At 45.7% G+C, this 21,623-nt stretch overlaps 1 protein-coding gene across 3 annotated transcripts in view; it reads left to right on the forward strand.

Moving 5' to 3' along the window:
- The window catches only part of sema5a (sema domain, seven thrombospondin repeats (type 1 and type 1-like), transmembrane domain (TM) and short cytoplasmic domain, (semaphorin) 5A), a 198,121-nt gene that overhangs the window by 145,762 nt on the left and 30,736 nt on the right, over window positions 1–21,623 (forward strand). For all 3 annotated transcript variants that reach the window (XM_031796477.1, XM_031796475.1, XM_031796476.1), the window contains one exon: window positions 19,935–20,160. In XM_031796477.1, the coding sequence (XP_031652337.1) occupies window positions 19,935–20,160 (226 nt within the window). The remainder of the gene's footprint in view (window positions 1–19,934; window positions 20,161–21,623) is intronic.

Below are 21,623 nucleotides of genomic sequence, written 5' to 3' on the forward strand. Positions count from 1 at the left end.
CTGCCACTTTGGTATGGGTCTTGAGGTTTACATTTTCCAAAACCCTGGCCCCGAGTCATCTGATGGAAGCAGAGACTTGTTCCTCTATGGAGCACGCCAGAGAGAGGACAGCACCACGGTAATGTGAAATGGGGTACATCTTTGAGGAGAACACCACCAGTGATGAAAGAATGGAGTGGGGGGGATGTGGATGAGAGTTGTGCAATTATTTCTGTGTTTTGGGTATTGTCTTGGAGGTCGACAGGTGGAGGAGACCAGGTTGAAGATGTGTTGCATGGATTCTGGGGTATGAGCCAGACGTGAATTCAAAGATCTCTTTGGGTTCTGTTTTTTGTGTGGGCTTGAAGAGGTTTCCATCCAAATGGTACTGTAGCTGGATTCCGTTGGTTGAGCCAAGGGAGTTGTTTGACAGGCTTGAAACTGCAGAAATGGAACATGTTAAAAAATGACCTGGAGCCGGAACACAGCCTTGCTTGACCCCAACCTCTACGCTAAAGGGCTCTGATTGATGCCCACCAAGCACCACTCTGGCGTGCATTCCTTCATGGAATTGTTTTAAGACACTCAGAAACTTGGGAGGCAACTCAAGTTTGGTGAGCTGCTGCCAGAGCATCTCACGTTTGATGGTGTCAAAGGCTTTGACGAGGTTTATCAAAGCCATGTAGAGGTCTTGGTTTTGTTCCTGGCACTTTTCCTGCATTTGTTTGGCCACAAAAAATCATGTCGGTGGTGCTCCTGCCTTTCCTGAAGTGCTACACGAGTAGATAGCACATTATCCTTGCAATGATCTTGGGCTCCCGAGTGGTGCAGTGCTTTAACCTCTCTAGGGTACGTGGGATGCTAACATCCCACCTGACCAACATCCAGTGAAAGTGCAGGGCGCCAAATTCAAACAACAGAAATCTCATAATTTAAATTCCTCAAACATACATGTGTTATACACCATTTTAAAGATAAACTTGTTGTTAATCCCAACACAGTGTCCGATTTCAAAAAGGCTTTACGACAAAAGCATACCATGCGATTATGTTAGGTCTGCACCTAGTCACGAAAAAACACAGCCGTTTTTCCAGACAAAGAGAGGAGTCACAAAAAGCAGAAATAGAGATAAAATGAATCACTAACCTTTGATGATCTTCATCAGATGGCACTCATAGGACTTCATGTAACACAATACATGTATGTTTTGTTCGATAAAGTTCATATTTATATCCAAAAATCTCTGTTTACATTGGCGCTTTGTTATGTTTTGCCTCCAAAACATACGGTGAAAGTGCAGAGAACCACGTCAATTTACAGAAATACAAATCATAAATGTTGATGAAAATACAACTGTTATGCATGGAATTAAAGATATACTTCTCCTTAATGCAACCGATTTGTGTCCAATTTCAAAAAAGCTGTACGACAAAAGCGCAGCATGGAATAATCTGAGTACAGCGCTCAGAGACCAAACCAAGCAATACAGATACCTGCCATGTTATGGAGTCAACAAAAGTCAGAAATAGCATTATAAATATTCACTTACCTTTGATGATCTTCTTCAGAATGCACTCCCAGGAATCCCAGTTCCATAATAAATGTTAGTTTTGTTCGATAAAGTCCATCATTTATGTCCAAATACCTCCTTTTTGTTCGCGCATTTAGTACAGTAATCCAAATGCGCAGGCACTAGGTCCAGACAAAGTCAAAAAAGTTATATTACAGTTCATAGAAACATGTCAAACGATGTACAGTGGGGCAAAAATGTATTTAGTCAGCCACCAATTGTGCAAGTTCTCCCACTTAAAATAGGTACACTTCAACTATGACAGACAAAATGAGAAAAAAATCCAGAAAATCACATTGTAGGATTTTTTATGAATTTATTTGCAAATTATGGTGGAAAATAAGTCTTTGGTCACCTACAAACAAGCAAGATTTCTGGCTCTCACAGACCTGTAACTTCTTCTTTAAGAGGCTCCTCTGTCCTCCACTCGTTACCTGTATTAATGGCACCTGTTTGAACTTGTTATCAGTATAAAAGACACTTGTCCACAACCTCAAACAGTCACATTCCAAACTCCACTATGGCCAAGACCAAAGAGCTGTCAAAGGACACCAGAAACAAAATTGTAGACCTGCACCAGGCTGGGAAGACTGAATCTGTAATAGGTAAGCGGCTTGGTTTGAAGAAATCAACTGTGGGAGCAATTATTAGGAAATGGAAGACATACAAGACCACTGATAATTTCCCTAGATCTGGAGCTCCACGCAATATCTCACCCCGTGGGGTCAAAATGATCACAAGGTGAGCAAAAATCCCAGAACTACATGGGGGGACCTAGTGAATGACCTGCAGAGAGCTGGGACCAAAATAACAAAGCCTACTATCAGTAAGACACTACGCCGCCATGGACTCAAATCCTGCAGTGCCAGACGTGTCCCCCTGCTTAAGCCAGTACATGTCCAGGCCCAAGTTTGCTAGAGAGCATTTGGATGATCCAGAAGAAGATTGGGAGAATGTCATATGGTCAGATGAAACCAAAATATAACGTTTTGGTAAAAACTCAACTCGTCGTGTTTGGAGGACAAAGAATGCTGAGTTGCATCCAAAGAACACCATACCTACTGTGAAGTATGGGGGTGGAAACATCATGCTTTGGGGCTGTTTTTCTGCAACGGGACCAGGACGACTGCTCCGTGTAAAGGAAAGAATGAATGGGGCCATGTATCGTGAGATTTTGAGTGAAAACCTCCTTCCATCAGCAAGGGCATTGAAGATGAAACGTGGCTGGGTCTTTCAGCATGACAATGATCCCAAACACACCGTCCGGGCAACGAAGGAGTGGCTTCATAAGAAGCATTTCAAGGTCCTGGAGTGGCCTAGCCAGTCTCCAGATCTCAATCCCATAGAAAATCTTTGGAGGGAGTTGAAAGTCCGTGTTGCCCAGCAACAGCCCCAAAACATCACTGCTCTAGAGGAGATCTGCATGGAGGAATGGGCCAAAATACCAGCAACAGTGTGTGAAAACCTTGTGAAGACTTAAAGAAAACGTTTGACCTCTGTCATTGCCAACAAAGGGTATATAACAAAGTATTGAGATGATAAACTTTTGTTATTGACCAAATACTTATTTTCCACCATCATTTGCAAATAAATTCATAAAATATCCTACAATGTGATTTTCTGGATTTTTTTTCTTCTTTTTGTCTCTCATCGTTGAAGTGTACCTATGATGAAAATTACAGACATCATCTTTTTAAGTGGGAGAACTTGCACAATTGGTGGCTGACTAAATACTTTTTTGCCCCACTTTATATAATCAATCTTTAGGATGTTTTTAGCATAAATCTTCAGTAATGTTTCAACCGGAGAATTCCTTTGTGTTTAGAAATGAAAGGGAACGGAGCTAACTCTCACGGGCACTTGCCTGACTGAGCACATGGCCTTCTGGTAGACCCATAACTTAATCAGCTCTCATTCTCTCCCACTTCACAGTAGAAGCCTGAAACAAGGTTCTAAAGACAGTTGACATCTAGTGGAAGCCTTAGGAAGTGCAATATGACCTAGGCTAAGACTGGATAGGCTAAGACTTGAAAACCTATAAACCTCAGATTTCCCGCTTCCTGGTTGGATTTTTTCTCAGGATTTTGCCTGCCATATGAGTTCTGTTATACTCAGACATTCAAACAGTTTTAGAAACTTCAGTGTTTTCTATCCAAATCTACTAATAATATGCATATCCTAGCATCTGGGCCTGAGTAGCAGGCAGTTTACTCTGGGCACGCTTTTCATCCGGACGTGAAAATACTGCCCCCTACCTCAAAGAAGTTAAGACACTGCATCTCAGTGCAAGGGGCATCACTGCAGTACCTGGTTCAAATCCAGGATGCATCACATACGGCCGTGATTGGGAGTCCCACAGGGCGGCACACAATTGGCCCAGCGTTGTCCGGGTTTGGCCAGGGTAGGCCGTCATTGTAAATAATAATCTGACTTGCCTAGTTAAATAAAGGTTAAGCAAAGGTTAAATAAATAAAACATCAAACCTTCCTTCTTACTGAAAGAAGGGAGATGCCTCTGCTGTTACCACAAGCTGCTTTGTCACCCTTCTTGTACATCACTACAATATCGTCATCCTTCCGTTCCTGTGGGATGGTTCAGACAGCCAGATGGCTTTGGTGAGGAGGTGGAATTTGGCACAAGAGGAGATATCCTCCTTGCTTAAGGATTTCAGCTGGGATGCCGTCTGGTCCAGCACCTTTCTTATCTTTTAGGATTTTAATCGTCTGGTGGACCTCAGAAAACTGTAGTGGGGTGTCGAGTTCATGAATGGTGGGGATGTGGGAGTGGGAGTGTGTACAGGATGAGCAGGTTTGTTGAGTTGGTGTGGTTAAGGAGGTTTCCAAAGTGCTCTAACCATCTCTCTGGGATCCTCTGGTGGTCTTGAAAAGTGTGTTTCCATGGGCAGACCTGACTGAAGTGATGACTTGTTTTTGAGGGCCGTAGAAGGCTTTAATGGCAGCATAGAACCCTTGGGTGTTGTTTTTGTCTGTTATACTTTTGATTTCATCAGATGTTTTGACCCTGGGAGAGGGAGGATTGGAAAGTGGGGGTGTCTGGGTTGGACGGGAGGGCTTTGTGGGCTTGGCGTTTGTTTTGTAGGAGTGTGTGAATGTCAGAAGCGTTCTCATCAATCCGGGAGGGTTGGGGGGAGTTTGGTGTAGAGGAGACGGCGCAAGTGATGATGGTGGAAGGGTTTTTAAGGGCATTACTGTTGAGTCGCTTATTCAAGGCCTTCCTTGGGTGGTGTGGGCAAATCTCAATTCGGAGCTTGGACCTAATCAATCGGTTGTCAGTTCAGCATGGGTCAGTTCACTTAGTACCTGCTTTTGGTTGCACTGATGGACAATAATGTAGTCTAGGATGTGCCAGTGTTTGGACCACACAAACAAACACACACACAATCTGAGCTGCAGCTGCCTTAACTCTGTCACCACTGTTCTGCCATTATCCCATTATTTTGTAAATACCACTCCGGCCCTGAAGGCTTCCTTCCCAGAACCCCCTTCCAAGACCCCATTCCTAGATGGAAACTGAGTCTGTCCCGGTCTCCCTATCCGTGTGGTAAACCTCTCTGAACCTAATTTCAAGATGTGAACCCTGTCTGTGGTGGGTGACAGTGAATAAAGTTCAGTGCACGGTACTGGGCGGAGGCCGGCTAGTGGTGACTATTTAACAGTCTGATTGCCTGGAGATAGAAGCTGTTTTTCAGTCTCTCGGTCCCAGCTTTGATGCACCTGTACTGACCTCGCCTTCTGGATGGTAGCGAGGTGAACAGGCCGTGGCTCGGGTGGCTGAGGTCCTTGATGATCTTTCTGGCCTTCCTGTGACACCCTCTGCTGTAGATGTCCTGGAGGGCAGGCAGTGTGCCCCCGATGATGCGTTGGGCAGAGCTCACCACCCTCTGGAGAGCCCTACGGTTATGGACGGTGCAGTTGCCGTACCAGGCGGTGATTCAGCCCCACAGGATGCTGCCAATGGTGCATCTGTAAAGGTTTGTGAGATTCTTTGTGAGATTCTCCTGTCTGTGTTGGGGGACCATTTCAGAGAGTCAGTGATGTGTGCACTGAGGAACTTGAAGCTTTTCACCCCCACTGCGGCCTCGTCGATGTGGATGGTGGCATGCTCCCCCTGCTGTATCCTGAAGTCCACAATCAACTTTTTTGTTTTGTTGACGTTGAGGAGAGGTTATTTTCCTGCCACCACTCCACCAGGGCCCTCACCTCTTCCCTGTAGGTTGTCTCGTCATTGTTGGTTATGTCGTCTGCAAAGTTGGTGATTGTCTTAGAGACGTGTGGCCACATAGTCATGGGTGAATAGGAAATACAGGAGAGGGCTGAGCACACACCCTTGTCGGGGCCCTGTGTTGAGGATCAGCGTAGTGGAGGTGCTGTTGCTTACCTTCACCGCCCGTTACGAAGTCCAAGACCCAGTTGCAAAGGGCGGGTTTCAGACCCAGGGTACCGAGCTTTATGATGAGCTTGGGTACTATGTGGTTGAAGGCTGAGCTGTAGTCAATGAACAGTATTATTACATAGGTATTCCTCTTGTCCAGATGGGATAGGGCAGTGTGCAGTGTGATGGCAATTGCGCCATCCATGGATCTATTGGGATGGTATGCAAATTGAAGTGGGTCTAGGGTGTCAGGTAAGGTGGAGGTGATATGGTCCTTAACTAGCCTCTCAAAGCACTTCATGATGATGGCGATAGTCATTTAGTTCAGTTATCTTTGCTTTCTTGGGTACAGGAACAATGGTGGACATCTTGAAGCAACTGTAATCAGATAGTCACCCATAGTTGTGATACATGTAAAGGCTACCGATAAGTGATGTTACTCACAACTCCTTCATCATTGCTCCCGTTATGCCAGACGTAGACTACAAGTTGTAAAATCTTCCCAGATAAATCAACACATCCTTCCGTTTATTCTGCTATTTGTACCCACCATGCAAAGACGGAGAATGATGAGAATATTTATTTCAGCGCAGGAAAGGAAGCGTAAACCGGGAAGAGGTATGTTTTTATGAGCCATCTGTCCTCTCTCCCCAGGATACTAGAGGCTGCTATTAATGAAGACAGACAGGCAGACAGACAGACAGCAGTATGTCCCACACACACACATACGCTGCTTCTCTTCTCACAGCAGATATCATAGCTGTTCTGAGTTACAGTAAGCAGGCACCTGGGAGATGGATGGATAGTTAGCAGCAGGGCTGGCTGGGCTGGCTAACAGAACGGGTAGTGTCAGGAACCGCAGGGCCAGAGGTACACACACACCGTCACACATGTCTCTTAGTGCAGTGATATAAACACGACTGACTGTAATGATGTTTAGGAGGCTCCAGAGACAAAGATCCCTATTACTCACCGTCAACACACACACATACTCACACACCCACAATCATACACACACGTACACACACACACACACACACACATGCACACGCACACGTACACGTACAGACACATACACGTAACGTATGTCCCCCATCTGCCTCCCTTCACACACACCCTCCAGACAGACACATTGATAAAACAACGGAGGAGAGGCTTAGGGGCAAGGGTTTAGGTAATGCTTTCACAAGCCACACAAATGGCCCCCTGACACCCCCCATTTTCCTCTGTCATCCCCCTCTCTCATCACCCTCTGTCGCCCCTCTCCCGGCCCTCTGCTTTTAACACCTAGAAAAATAACCAGGAGAGTCTAGGATGGAGAATGAATGAGACAGGAGATGCCTGAGTCCATTACTCAACTGTAGGCCTACACACACACACACACACACACACACACACACAGACACACAGACACACAGACACACACACACACACACACGCACGCAGACACACAGACACACAGACAGAGAGACTGGACAGAGACACATACACTGTATGTGCTGGACAGAAAGCCCAACAGCTTGTGTGTCTGAAGCAGTAAAGAACATATCCAACATCCTTATACTGGCTGCGCTGAACGCTGAACTGGCTGCGGTACGCATTATTCTATTAGCAGCCTCTGGGCAGCTGTCTGTTAGAGGGGTTGTGAATTATAATGTACCTCAGCACATCCCATTCCCCTCCCCTTTTTTCCTCTGCTCTTGTCCTCTCCATAATGCATATGAATGGTCCCAGCAGGAATGAGGCACTAATTGAATCCAATTTAGCGTTCCACATGCCACTCTACACGTTCCGATGATTTCTGCTGCGTTTTCAGTATCCCTTAATTTTTTCCGGAAGAGAGGCGTTTGCGAGTGGAGCGATGTGTGACGGGGGTGTAGAGGAAGAGATACAGGCAATGATTCCTATTTTCTTCATCACTAATGTCATTTTATTAGTGTGCCCGGCTCGCCCTAAAATCATCTGGTGTAAAATGTCATTACAATACACAGGAGAACATTTGTCTGAACGTTTTAGGGGTAAATCAACATTTATTTGGGATATTTCCCACCTATTGAACCTGTTTATTTCGTGGCCCTCGGTCCATTTCTGAGTATTGTTTTTGTCATCCTTGGGGAGAGACTGAAAGAGGTTAAACGAGTCTTCCCCAGTCCTATATGTCTATAAGTAGACTATGAAGAATAGGTTATCATTCCAGACTGGGCCCGTTGGCTCATCTTTGGCTAGGTTTATTGGATCATGTTAAATATTGGCGAGCCATTGCTGAGAAGGAGGACGTTCTATTGAAGACAGAGGTGGTTTGTTATGGCTGGGGCCGGGCCAGGTCCTCCTGATGCTTGATGGTGTTTAATATTAATGTGTGGCAGGCTGATGGTTACTAATCTAGACGGTGTGAAGTCAGAAAGGCGACGGGGATGACACTCTCATTCATCATCTCCGTAACGTAACCCAATCTGGATCCTCCTACTGTCTTTAACCTTGGACTCCTGTTCCTGGGCCCACACTGGGAGAGAGATGGAAAGAGAGGGTGAGAGATATAGAGGGAAAGATATATATATATATATGAGAGAGAGAGAGAGAGAGAGAGAGAGAGAGAGAGAGAGAGAGAGAGAGAGAGAGAGAGAGAGAGAGAGAGAGAGAGAGAGAGAGAGAGAGAGAGAGAGAGAGAGAGAGAGAGAGAGAGAGAGAGAGAGAGAGAGAGAGAGAGAGAGAGAGAGAGAGAGAGAGAGAGAGAGAGAGAGAGAGAGAGAGAGAGAGAGAGAGAGAGAGAGAGAGAGAGAGAGAGAGAGAGAGAGAGAGAGAGAGAGAGAGAGAGAGAGAGAGAGAGAGAGAGAGAGAGAGTTCCAGCCCCTCTGTCCAACCCCAGAATCACTGTGACACCCTGATGGATGAACAAAAGAGACTTTTATCTTATTTGGTCAAGGTCTGGCAGTCACTCAACTCAAGGCCTCACTCAGCATGAATCAGTAAGGAACTGGGAGAATGGCCGTCATATCAACTTCCACCCTCTAAACGACGCTGAGACGAAGACGATAGTGTAATTTAGTCCCCCAGTATCACTGCATCACCCTATCACTCCCTCCCACCTGTGCTCTCCTCTCGTTTTTATTCATCTGACTTGTCGTTATAAGCAGGTGCCGCTTGGATCGTTAGACATACTGAGGCTGCATGCACATCGGTATGTCATCATCACTAGCAGTGCCCTGGAAAGCATGTATTTATGGCTTCCTGGGAGAAGGACCAGAGAGAGTGAGGGAAAGGAGAAATGAAAGGAGAGGGGGAAAACGGAGGAGAAAGCATGCAACAATGGTTCTCTATTAGAGAGAGACACATTAGATAGTTAGACAACAAGGATGGAAAGGGGCTTTGTTGTGTGGGTCTGGGGTTTTCACTTTAACTATTGTAACAAACAGCCAGAGAGGAAGGCAGAGACCGACATCTCTCCTATTGCAGGTGGAGTGAACGTCAAATGGAAATGTCACTCAAAGTTGTGTATCATGTTTTTCCCATTATCATACCCTCACATGTCCCCCCTCCTTCTTTTTCCCCCACCATCCTTCCATTCATCCATCCATCTTCCCTTCCCCACTATCCTTCCCTTCATCCATCCTCCTTCCCTTTCCCACCATCCTTCCCTTCATCCATCCTTCTTCCCTTCCCCACCATCCTTCCCTTCATCCATCCTTCTTCCCTTTCCCACCATCCTTCCTTCCCTTCATCCATCCTTCTTCCCCACCATCCTTCCTTCCTTCCCTTCATCCATCCTTCTTCCCTTCCCCACCATCATTCCCTTCATCCATCCTCCTTCCCTTCCCCACCATCCTTCCCTTCATCCATCCTTCTTCCCTTCCCCACCATCCTTCCATTCATCCATCCATCTTCCCTTCTCCACCATCCTTCCCTTCATTCATCCATCCTCCTTCCCTTTCCCACCATCCTTCCCTTCATCCATCCTTCTTCCCTTCCCCACCATCCTTCCTTCCCTTCATCCATCCTTCTTCCCTTCCCCACCATCCTTCCTTCCCTTCATCCATCCTTCTTCCCTTCCCCACCATCCTTCCTTCCCTTCATCCATCCTTCTTCCCTTCCCCACCATCCATCCTTCCTTCCCTTCATCCATTCTTCTTCCCTTCCCCACCATCCTTCCTTCCCTTCATCCATCCTTCTTCCCTTCCCCACCATCCTTCCTTCCATTCATCCATCCTCCTTCCCTTCCCCACCATCCTTCCCTTCATCTATCCTTCTTCCCTTCCCCACCATCCTTGCCTTCATCCATCCTTCTTCCCTTCCCTTCCCCACCTCCCTCCCCCTCTGTTATAAATCACATCTGATCAATGACCTTTTCTGCCTGTTTGCCACTTGCCACGTTCAGCACGTGGGTCTAATGGGACTGTTTCATAGTTCATATGTGATACCTGCTGCCCGTCAGCAGAAATGATGCTTGGCACAAACACCACGGGGTAAAGTCATCGTAGAATGTTAATAGGAATATACATTCATCTACTTCTAAATCTATGAGTTTTGCTCTTTCCTCTCTGTTCTCCACGGGAATATCAAATTCAAATTCAGATTGTTTTATTGGCATGAAATGCAATTTGTAGATATTGCCAAAGCAGTATTGTGGTACAGCATTTCAGTAAATACAGTACAATTCTATAAGGATTATGAAATACAGTTAATTTCATTAGTAATAATACTAGTACATATAATAATGTATTCATGTACAACACTACTGTGGTTGTATTGTGTTATCTTCGGTCAAAACATTTAATTACATAAAAATAAAATTATAAAAACAAAAAAGAAAGGTTGTTCAATAAATAAACAACAATGTGTACATGGATGATGGTTCCACTATGTATTAACAGTAAGTTATATACAATGTAATTAATTCAGCAAATTAATGTTCATGGGATGTCCTTCAGGCTATGGCAATCATATCTGGCAGTAATATTTGCAGTTTCTCCCTCACCCAGAATAATTCCCAGCTTTATGTCATTAGTAAATGCACAGAAGATGGGAATTGATTGAGATATTTTCTTAAAAAGATGATCTTATTTGGGGGTATTCCTCACAGTAGAGGAAATGGTGCATCTCTGTCTCTACCTCCCCTGTCGTGCAGTGACCAAATAGACGCTGCTCTTTGCGTAGCCATGTCTTTTTGTGATTCCCTTTTTCTATAGCCAATTGGTGGTCACTGCGCCTGTACTTGGTCAGGATCTGTCTCTGTTTTGTATCTCTGACAGAGTGCACTCTTAGAAAAAAAGGTGCAATCTAGAATAGGGTTGTGGAAGTCACAAACTTTTGTCAGCCGGTGATTGTCAAGCAAATAACTGTTGGTCTCACGGTAATTTACTGTTAATTAATATTAACACATTTCAAATCAAATCAAATGTATTTGTCACATACACATGGTTAGCAGATGTTAATGCGAGTGTAGTGAAATGCTTGTGCTTCTAGTTCTGACAATGCAGTAATAACTAACGAGTAATCTAACTAACAATTCCAAAACTACTACCTTATACACACAAGTGTAAAGGGATAAAGAATATGTACATAAAGATATATGAATGAGTGATGGTACAGAGCGGCATAGGCAAGCTGCAGTAGATGGTATCGAGTACAGTATATACATATGAGATGAGTATGTAAACAAAGTGGCATAGTTTAAAGGGGCTAGTGATACATGTATTACATAAAGATGCAGTAGATGATATAGAGTACAGTATATACCTATACATATGAGATTAATAATGTAGGGTATGTAAACATTATATTAAGTAGCATTGTTTAAAGTGGCTAGTGATATATTTTACATCAATTCCCATTATTAAAGTGTCTGTAGTTGAGTCAGTGTGTTGGCAGCAGCCACTCAATGTTAGTGGTGGCTGTTTAAAACCTGTTAAGCCTACGGGGGCGCTATTTCATTTTTGGATAAAAAGACGTTCCCGTTTTAAGCGCAATATATCGTCACAAAAAGATGCTCGACTATGCATGGAATTGGTAGCTTTGGAAAGAAGACACTCTGACGTTTCCAGAACTGCAAAGATTTTCACTGTGAGTGCCCCAGAACTCATGCTACAGGCGAAACCAAGATGTTTCTGCAACCAGGAAATGAACAGGATTTCTGAGGCACCGATTTGCATCATCTCCTTATATGGCTGTGAATGGGACAGGAATGAGCCTGCCCTTTCTATCGTTTCCCCAAGGGGTCTGGAGCATTGTGACGTATTTGCAGGCATATCATTGGAAGATTGACCATAAGAGACTACATTTTCCAAGTGTCCCGCACGGTGTCCTGCGTGGAAATTGATGCGCAAAACTCAGGTGCTGGTATTTTTCCATGGAATTCAGAGAAAAACCATGCTTCCACGAACGGCATATCAATGAAGAGATATGTGAAAAAACACCTTGGGGATTGATTCAAACAGCGTTTGCCATGTTTCGGTCGATATTATGGAGTTAATTCGGAAAAAAGTTCGACGTTTTGGTGACGATTTGTCCTACACAAAGAATCTTTCAGGAAAAACTGGACATCTGCTATGTAACTGAGAGTCTCCTCATTGAAACATCTGAAGTTCTTCAAAGGTAAATTATTTTATTTGATTACTTTGCTGGTTTTTGTGAAAATGTTATGTGCTAAATGCTACGCTAAATGCTACGGCAGCCATTATCACTCTTACACAAATGATTGATTTCTATGGTTCAAAAGCATATTTTGAAAATCTGAGATGACAGTGTTGTTAAGAAAAGGCTAAGCTTGAGAGCAGGCATATTTATTTCATTTCATTTGCGATTTTGAGAAATCGTTAACGTTGCGTTATGGTAATGAGCCTGAGGGTGTAGTTACGCTACCGGATCCGGTATCAGTAGTTCAGAGAGGTTAACTGTCTGATGGCCTTGAGATAGAAGCTGTTTTTCAGTCTCTCGGTCCCAGCTTTGATGCACCTCGCCTTCTGGATGATAGCGGGGTGAACAGGCAGTGGCTCGGGTGGTTGTTGTCCTTGATGATCTTTATGGCCTTCCTGTGACATAGGGTGGTGTAGGTGTCCTGGAGGGCAGGTAGTTTGCCCCCGGTGATGCGTTGTGCAGACCTCACTACCCTCTGGAGAGCCTTACGGTTGTGGGCGGAGCAGTTGCCGTACCAGGCGGTGATACAGCCCGACAGGATGCTCTCGATTGTGCATCTGTAGAAGTTTGTGAGTGCTTTTGGTGACAAGCCAAATTTCTTCAGCCTCCTGAGGTTGAAGAGGCGCTGCTGCGCCTTCTTCACGATGCTGTCTGTGTGGGTGGACCAATTCAGTTTGTCTGTGATGTGTACGCCGAGGAACTTAAAACTTACTACCCTCTCCACTACTGTCCAATCGATGTGGATAGGGGGGTGTTCCCTCTGCTGTTTCCTGAAGTCCACAATCATCTCCTTAGTTTTGTTGACGTTGAGTGTGAGGTTATTTTCCTGACACCACACTCCGAGGGCCCTCACCTCCTCCCTGTAGGCCGTCTCGTCATTGTTGGTAATCAAGCCTACCACTGTTGTGTCGTCCGCACACTTGATGATTGAGTTGGAGGCGTGCGTGGCCACGCAGTCGTGGGTGAACAGGGAGTACAGGAGAGGGCTCAGAACGCACCCTTGTGGGGCCCCAGTGTTGAGGATCAGCGGGGAGGAGATGTTGTTACCTACCCTCACCACCTGGGGGCGGCCCGTCAGGAAGTCCAGTACCCAGTTGCACAGGGCGGGGTCGAGACCCAGGGTCTCGAGCTTGATGACGAGTTTGGAGGGTACTATGGTGTTAAATGCTGAGCTGTAGTCGATGAACAGCATTCTCACATAGGTATTCCTCTTGTCCAGATGGGTTAGGGCAGTGTGCAGTGTGGTTGAGATTGCATCGTCTCTGGACCTATTTGGGCGGTAAGCAAATTGGAGTGGGTCTAGGGTGTCAGGTAGGGTGGAGGTGATATGGTCCTTGACTAGTCTCTCAAAGCACTTCATGATGACGGAAGTGAGTGCTACAGGGCGGTAGACATTTAGCTCAGTTACCTTAGCTTTCTTGGGAACAGGAACAATGGTGGCCCTCTTGAAGCATGTGGGAACAGCAGACTGGGATAAGGATTGATTGAATATGTCCGTAAACACACCAGCCAGCTGGTCTGCGCATGCTCAGAGGGCGCGGCTGGGAATGTCGTCTGGGCCTGCAGCCTTGCGAGGGTTAACACGTTTAAATGTTTTACTCACCTCGGCTGCAGTGAAGGAGAGTCCGCATGTTTTGGTTGCGGGCCGTGTCAGTGGCACTGTATTGTCCTCAAAGCGGGCAAAAAAGTTATTTAGTCTGCCTGGGAGCAAGACATCTTGGTCCGTGACTGGGCTGGTTTTCTTTTTGTAATCCGTGATTGACTGTAGACCCTGCCACATACCTCTTGTGTCTGAGCCATTGAATTGCGATTCTACTTTGTCTCTATACTGACGCTTAGCTTATTTGATTGCCTTGCGGAGGGAATAGCTACACTGTTTGTATTCGGTCATGCTTCCGGTCACCTTGCCCTGATTAAAAGCAGTGGTTCGCGCTTTCAGTTTCATGCGAATGCTGCCATCAATCCACGGTTTCTGGTTTGGGAATGTTTTAATCGTTGCTATGGGAACGACATCTTCAACGCACGTTCTAATGAACTCGCTCACCGAATCAACGTATTCGTCAATGTTGTTGTTTGACGCAATACGAAACATATCCCAGTCCACGTGATGGAAGCAGTCTTGGAGTGTGGAATCAGATTGGTCGGACCAGCGTTGAACAGACCTCAGCGCGGGAGCTTCTTGTTTTAGCTTCTGTCTGTAGGCAGGGAGCAACAAAATGGAGTCGTAGTCAGCTTTTCCGAAAGGAGGGCGGGGGAGGGCCTTATATGCGTCGCAGAAGTTAGAATACCAATGATCCAAGGTTTTACCAGCCCTGGTTGTGCAATTGATATGCTGATACAATTTAGGGAGTCTTGTTTTCAGATTAGCCTTGTTAAAATCCCCAGCTACAATGGATGCAGCCTCAGGATATGTGGATTCCAGTTTGCAAAGAGTCAAATAAAGTTTGTTCAGAGCCATCGATGTGTCTGCTTGGGGGGGAATATATACGGCTGTGATTATAATCGAAGAGAATTCCCTTGGTAGATAATGCGGTCGACATTTGATTGTGAGGAATTCTAAATCAGGTGAACAGAAGGACTTGAGTTCCTGTATGTTGTTGTGAACACACCACGTCTCATTAACCATAAAGCATATGCCCCCGCCCCTCTTCTTACCAGAAAGATGTTTGTTTCTGTCGGCGCGATGCGTGGAGAAACCAGCTGGCTGCACCGACTCCGATAGCGTCTCTCGAGTGAGCCATGTTTCCGTGAAGCAAAGAACGTTACAGTCTCTGATGTCCCTCTGGAATGCTACCCTTGCTCGGATTTCCTCAACCTTGTTGTCAAGAGACTGGACATTGGCGAGAAGTATGCTAGGGAGTGGTGCGCGATGTGCCCGTCTCCGGAGTCTGACCAGAAGACCGCTTCGTTTCCCTCTTTTACGAAGTCGTTTTTTTGGGTCGCCGGCTGGGATCCATTCCGTTGTCCTGGGTGAAAGGCAGAACACAGGATCCGCTTCGCGAAAGTCATATTCTTGGTCGTACTGATGGTGAGTTGACGCTGCTCTTATATTCAGTAGTTCTTCTCGGCTGTATTTAATGAAACCTAAGATGACCTAGGGTACCAATGTAAGAAATAACACGTAAAAAAATAAAATAAAATGCATAGTTTCCTAGGAATGCGAAGCGATGCGGCCATCTCTGTCGGCGCCGGAAGTATCTCCTGGCATCCACACAAGTCACTGATGCAGACCTTTGGAACATATACATTTGAACAAGTCTAATAAATCCATGTAATATAGTCTACACCTTCACAATAAATCCATTATTTATTTTAGACAGGTCTAAAGAAGCATGATTAGAAACTGTAGTCTATTTCAGAAGAACAGAGTAGCATACTCTGAATTGTCCTTATCTTAGGTCCTGATCTGGCTATGCCAAATGGCTGTGGACTATACTAGTTCATTTAGCAGACAAGATTTGCTTAGAATTGTGTGTAGTTATTCCGACCCTCTCTGCCTAGTCATCGCCATTTTACCTGCTGTTGTTGTGTTAGCTGATTAGCTGTTGTCTCACCTGTTGTTTTAGCAAGCTCTCCCAATCAACACTTGCGATTACTTTATGCCTCGCTGTATGTCTCTCTCAAATGTCAATATGCCTTGTATACTGTTGTTCAGGTTAGTTATCATTGTTTTAGTTTACAATGGAGCCCCTAGTTCCACTCTTCATACCTCTGATACCTCCTTTGTCCCACCTCCCACACATGCGGTGACCTCACCCATTACAACCAGCATGTCCAGAGATACAACCTCACTTATCATCACCCAGTGCCTGGACTTACCTCCGCTGTACCCGCACCCCACCATACCACTGTCTGCGCATTATGCCCTGAATATATTCTACCATGCCCAGAAATCTGCTCCTTTTATTCTTTGTCCCCAACGCTCTAGGCGACCAGTTTTGATAGCCTTTAGCCGAACCCTCATACTACTCCTCCTCTGTTCCGCGGGTGATGTGGAGGAAAACCCAGGCCCTGCATGTCCCCAGGCACCCTCATTTGTTACCTTCTGTGATCGAAAAAACCTTGGTTTCATGCATGTCAACATCAGAAGCCTCCTCCCTAAGTTTGTTTTACTCACTGCTTTAGCACACTCTGCCAAACCTGATGTCCTTGCCGTGTCTGAATCCTGGCATAGGAAGGCCACCAAAAATTCGGAGATTTCCATACCCAACTATAACATTTTATGTCAAGATAGAACTGCCAAAGGGGGAGGAGTTGCAGTCTACTGCAGAGATAGCCTGCAAAGTAATGTCATTACTTTCCAGGTCCATACCCAAACAGTTCGAACTACTAATTTTAAAAATGACTCTCTCCAGAAATAAGTCTCTCACTGTTGCCGCCTGCTTACCGACCCCCCTCAGCTCCCAGCTGTGCCCTGGACACCATTTGTGAATTGATCGCCCCCCATCTAGCTTCAGAGTTTGTTCTGTTAGGTGACCTAAACTGGGATATGCTTAACACCCCGGCAGTCCTACAATCTAAGCTAGATGCCCTCAATCTCACACAAATCATCCTGTAGCTCTAACTCCAAAAAGGAACCCACCAGGTACAACCCTAAATCTGTAAACAAGGGCACCCTCATAGACATTATCCTGACCAACTGGCCCTCCAAATACACCTCCACTGTCTTCAACCAGGATCTCAGCGATCACTGCCTCATTGCCTGTATCCGCCAGGGGTCCGCAGTCAAACGACCACCCCTCATCACTGTCAAACGCTCCCTAAGACACTTTTGCGAGCAGGCCTTTCTAATCAACCTGGCCCGGGTATCCTGGAAGGATATTGACCCCATCCCGTTAGTTGAGGATGCCTGGTCATTCTTCAAAAGTAACTTCCTCACCATCTTAGATAAGCATGCTCCATTCAAAAAATGCAGAACTAAGAACAGATATAGCCCTTGGTTCACTCCAGACCTGACTGCCCTCGACCAGCACAAAAACATCCTGTGGCGGACTGCAAGAGCATCGAATAGTCCCCGCGATATGCAACTGTTCAGGGAAGTCAGGAACCAATACACGCAGTTAGTCAGGAAAGCAAAGGCCAGCTTTTTCAAGCAGAAATTTGCATCCTGTAGCTCTAACTCCAAAAAGTTCTGGGACACTGTAAAGTCCATGGAAAACAAGAGCACCTCCTCCCAGCTGCCCACTGCACTGAGGCTAGGTAACACGGTCACCACCAATAAATCCATGATAATCGAAAAGTTCAACGAGCATTTCTCAACGGCTGGCCATGCCTTCCTCCTGGCTACTCCAACCTCGGCCAACAGCTCCCCCCCCCCCCCCCCCCCCACCCGCAGCTACTCGCCCAAGCCTCCCCAGCTTCTCCTTTACCCAAATCCAGATAGCAGATGTTCTGAAAGAGCTGCAAAACCTGGACCCGTACAAATCAGCTGGACTTGACAATCTGGACCCTCTATTTCTGAAACTATCCGCCGCCATTGTCGCAACCCCTATTACCAGCCTGTTCAACCTCTCTTTCATATCGTCTGAGATCCCCAATGATTGGAAAGCTGCCGCCGTCATCCCCGTCTTCAAAGGGGGAGACACCCTAGACCCAAACTGTTACAGACCTATATCCATCCGGCCCTGCCTATCTAAGGTCTTCGAAAGCCAAGTCAACAAACAGATCATTGACCATCTCGAATCCCACCGTACCTTCTCCTCTGTGCAATCTGGTTTCCGAGCCGGTCACGGGTGCACCTCAGCCACGCTCAAGGTACTAAACGATATCATAACCGCCATCGATAAAAGACGTACTGTGTACTGTAAAGTACTCTGCAGCTGTCTTCATCGACCTAGCCAAGGCTTTCGACTCTGTCAATCACCATATTCTTATCGGCAGACTCAGTAGCCTCGGTTTTTCTAATGACTGCCTTGCCTGGTTCACCAACTACTTTGCAGACAGTGTTCAGTGTGTCAAATCGGAGGGCATGTTGTCCGGTCCTCTGGCAGTCTCTATGGGAGTGCCAAAGGGTTCAATTCTCGGCCCGACTCTTTTCTCTGTATATATCAATGATGTTGCTCTTGCTGCGGGCGATTCCCCGATCCACCTCTACGCAGACGACACCATTCTGTATACTTCTGGCCCTTCCTTGGACACTGTGCTGTCTAACCTCCAAACGAGCTTCAATGCCATACAATACTCCTTCCGTGGCCTCCAACTCCTCTTAAACGCTAGTAAAACCAAATGCATGCTTTTCAACCGTTCGCTGCCTGCACCCGCACGCCCGACTAGAATCACCACCCTGGATGGTTCCGACCTAGAATATGTGGACATCTATAAGTACCTAGGTGTCTGGCTAGACTGTAAACTCTCCTTCCAGACTCATATCAAACATATCCAATCTAAAATCAAAGCTTTCTATTCTGCAGCAAAGCCTCCTTCACTCACACCGCCAAACTTACCCTAGTAAAACTAACTATCCTACCGATCCTCGACTTCAGCGATGTCATTTACAAAATAGCTTCCAACACTCTACTCAGCAAACTGGATGCAGTTTATCACAGTGCCATCCGTTTTGTTATTAAAGCACCTTATACCACCCACCACTGCGACCTGTATGCTCTAGTCGGTTGGCCCTCGCTACATATTCGTCGCCAGACCCACTGGCTCCAGGTCATCTACAAGTCCATGCTAGGTAAAGCTCCGCCTTGTCTCAGTTCACTGGTCATGATGGCAACACCCACCCGTAGCACGAGCTCAAGCAGGTGTATCTCACTGATCATCCCTAAAGCCAACACCTCATTTGGCCGCCTTTCCTTCCAGTTTTCTGCTGCCTGTGACTGGAACAAATTGCAAAAATCGCTGAAGTTGGAGACTTTTATCTCCCTCACCAACTTTAAACATCTGCTATCTGAGCAGCTAACCGATCGCTGCAGCTGTACATAGTCCATCGGTAAATAGCCCACCCAATTTACCTACCTCATCCCCATACTGTTTTTATTTATTTACTTTTCTGCTCTTTTGCACACCAGTATCTCTACCTACACATGACCATCTGATAATTTATCACTCCAGTGTTAATTGGAAAAATTGTAATTATTCTCCTACCTCCTCATGCCTTTTGCACACAATGTATATAGACTCTTTTTTTCTTTTTTTCTACTGTGTTATTGACTTGTTTATTGTTTACTCCATGTGTAACTCTGTGTTGTTGTCTGTTCACACTGCTATGCTTTATCTTGGCCAGGTCGCAGTTGTAAATGAGAACTTGTTCTCAACTAGCCTACCTGGTTAAATAAAGGTGAAATAAATAAAAAATATCTGTTCTTATTATAATTCTATGTCTGTCCATCTGTCTCTCTTCCTCTCTCACTCTCTCCAGGAGTACCAGTCGTGTAACACCCTCCCGTGTCCAGACCTGAAGAAGACCACCCCTTGGACCCCCTGGACGCCGGTCAACATCTCGGACAACGGCGGTCACTACGAGCAGCGGTTCCGGTACACCTGTAAGGCCCGCGTCCCGGACCCTGCCCTGCTAGAGGTGGGCCGACAGAGGATAGAGATGAGGTACTGCTCCAGTGATGGCTCCACTGGATGCTCTACTGACGGTGAGTGGAACACTTCATAGTCAACAGAATAAATAAATGGGGGGGATATTCTGTCAGGTGGTGACGGAACTCCCAGCTGACACTAGTTCTTCAACTGAACCTGCACACTCTTTTACTTCTCTCTGACTACTCTCTCTACCCTCACTTCACCTCCAGTCTGTTCTCTCTCACTCACTATCTCTCAATTTATCGCCATCCCTCTTCATCCTTCTCTCTGTCCCTCTAGGCATGTTAGTCGGCTTTCACTCTCACAATCTCTCTCTCTCTCTCTCTCTCTCTCTCTCTCTCTCTCTGTCTCTTAGTAGTGTTATCTTAATCGGCTGAAGTGTTTTCAGTCCCGGGCTGATTCCTTCAACGCTTCCAAACTTCAAACGTGTTAATGAACTTCCACAATGAAAATTCACAGAGCTACTTAACAGTTTGGGGCTGCTAATTTTAGCATCCTCGCATCAGCGCCATTATGGATCCAACTCCCCACTCTCTCCCCCTCTCACTTCTCCCTGACACAAGCACCATTGTGGCTCCAATTCCCCAGGTTCTCACTCGCATTCGCCTCGGCTGATACCACAGAGTCTGACTCTTCCATCTCAGATTAGAGAGTCGTAAACACCAACAGGCTGCTAATTGACATGTTGTTGATGTTGTTTAGGAGGGGTCCAACCATTAAAGGGAGAGAGGGAAGAAAAGAAGGAGGGAGGGAGGGAAAGGGAGGGAGGGAGGGACAGCAGAGCAATATAGTGGCTTGGGTTACAGATGTACCAGTTAAAGTTTGTTTATTGAGTTGCTCGCAGCCCCAATGGGAGGAGGATCTCTTTTTAAAGCTTTAGCGCTTTGCACACACACACACTCGCACACACACTCGCATACATACCGCAAGTTCATCAATGGGTGGGCACCGGAAAGAAAGTTAAGACTTACTAACTTTAGTCTCTCTCTCTTTACTCTGATTGCCTTCTGAAGTTAATGACTGTGGAGGTTTTAATGAACTGACTTGGTGGCAGTGTTAACGTTGATTCACAGCCTCATGAGGAGCAACAGACAGACATCTAACAGGTTTTATCAACAAAGAGCCATGTGTTAATGGTCTGTCATCGTTCTAATTTAAAAGTGGAGGTGACAACATGTGATTCAGTCAAGCAGAATAGTCTTTGCTTTCTGAACGCATTCAGTGTAAATGAAGAATCCATAGAATCTAACCACTTCTGGGAAAATTGAAAAACTAAACAAACAACATCACAAAGAGTTATCTATCCAAAATGGAGATGTATGGATAAACCACTTCTCCAATCTTTTTGGCTCTATAACAAATAACAAACAGCAAAAACATAAACATGATCAAATACAAATCGTAGAATCAACTATTAAACACTGGATTCCCCAATTACATTGAATGAACTACAGGACAAAATACAAACCCTCCAACTCAAAAAGGCCTGTGGAATTGATGGTATCTTAAATGAAAT

This window comes from Oncorhynchus kisutch, linkage group LG18 (genome assembly GCF_002021735.2).
Source record: "Oncorhynchus kisutch isolate 150728-3 linkage group LG18, Okis_V2, whole genome shotgun sequence".
NCBI lineage: Eukaryota > Metazoa > Chordata > Actinopteri > Salmoniformes > Salmonidae > Oncorhynchus > Oncorhynchus kisutch.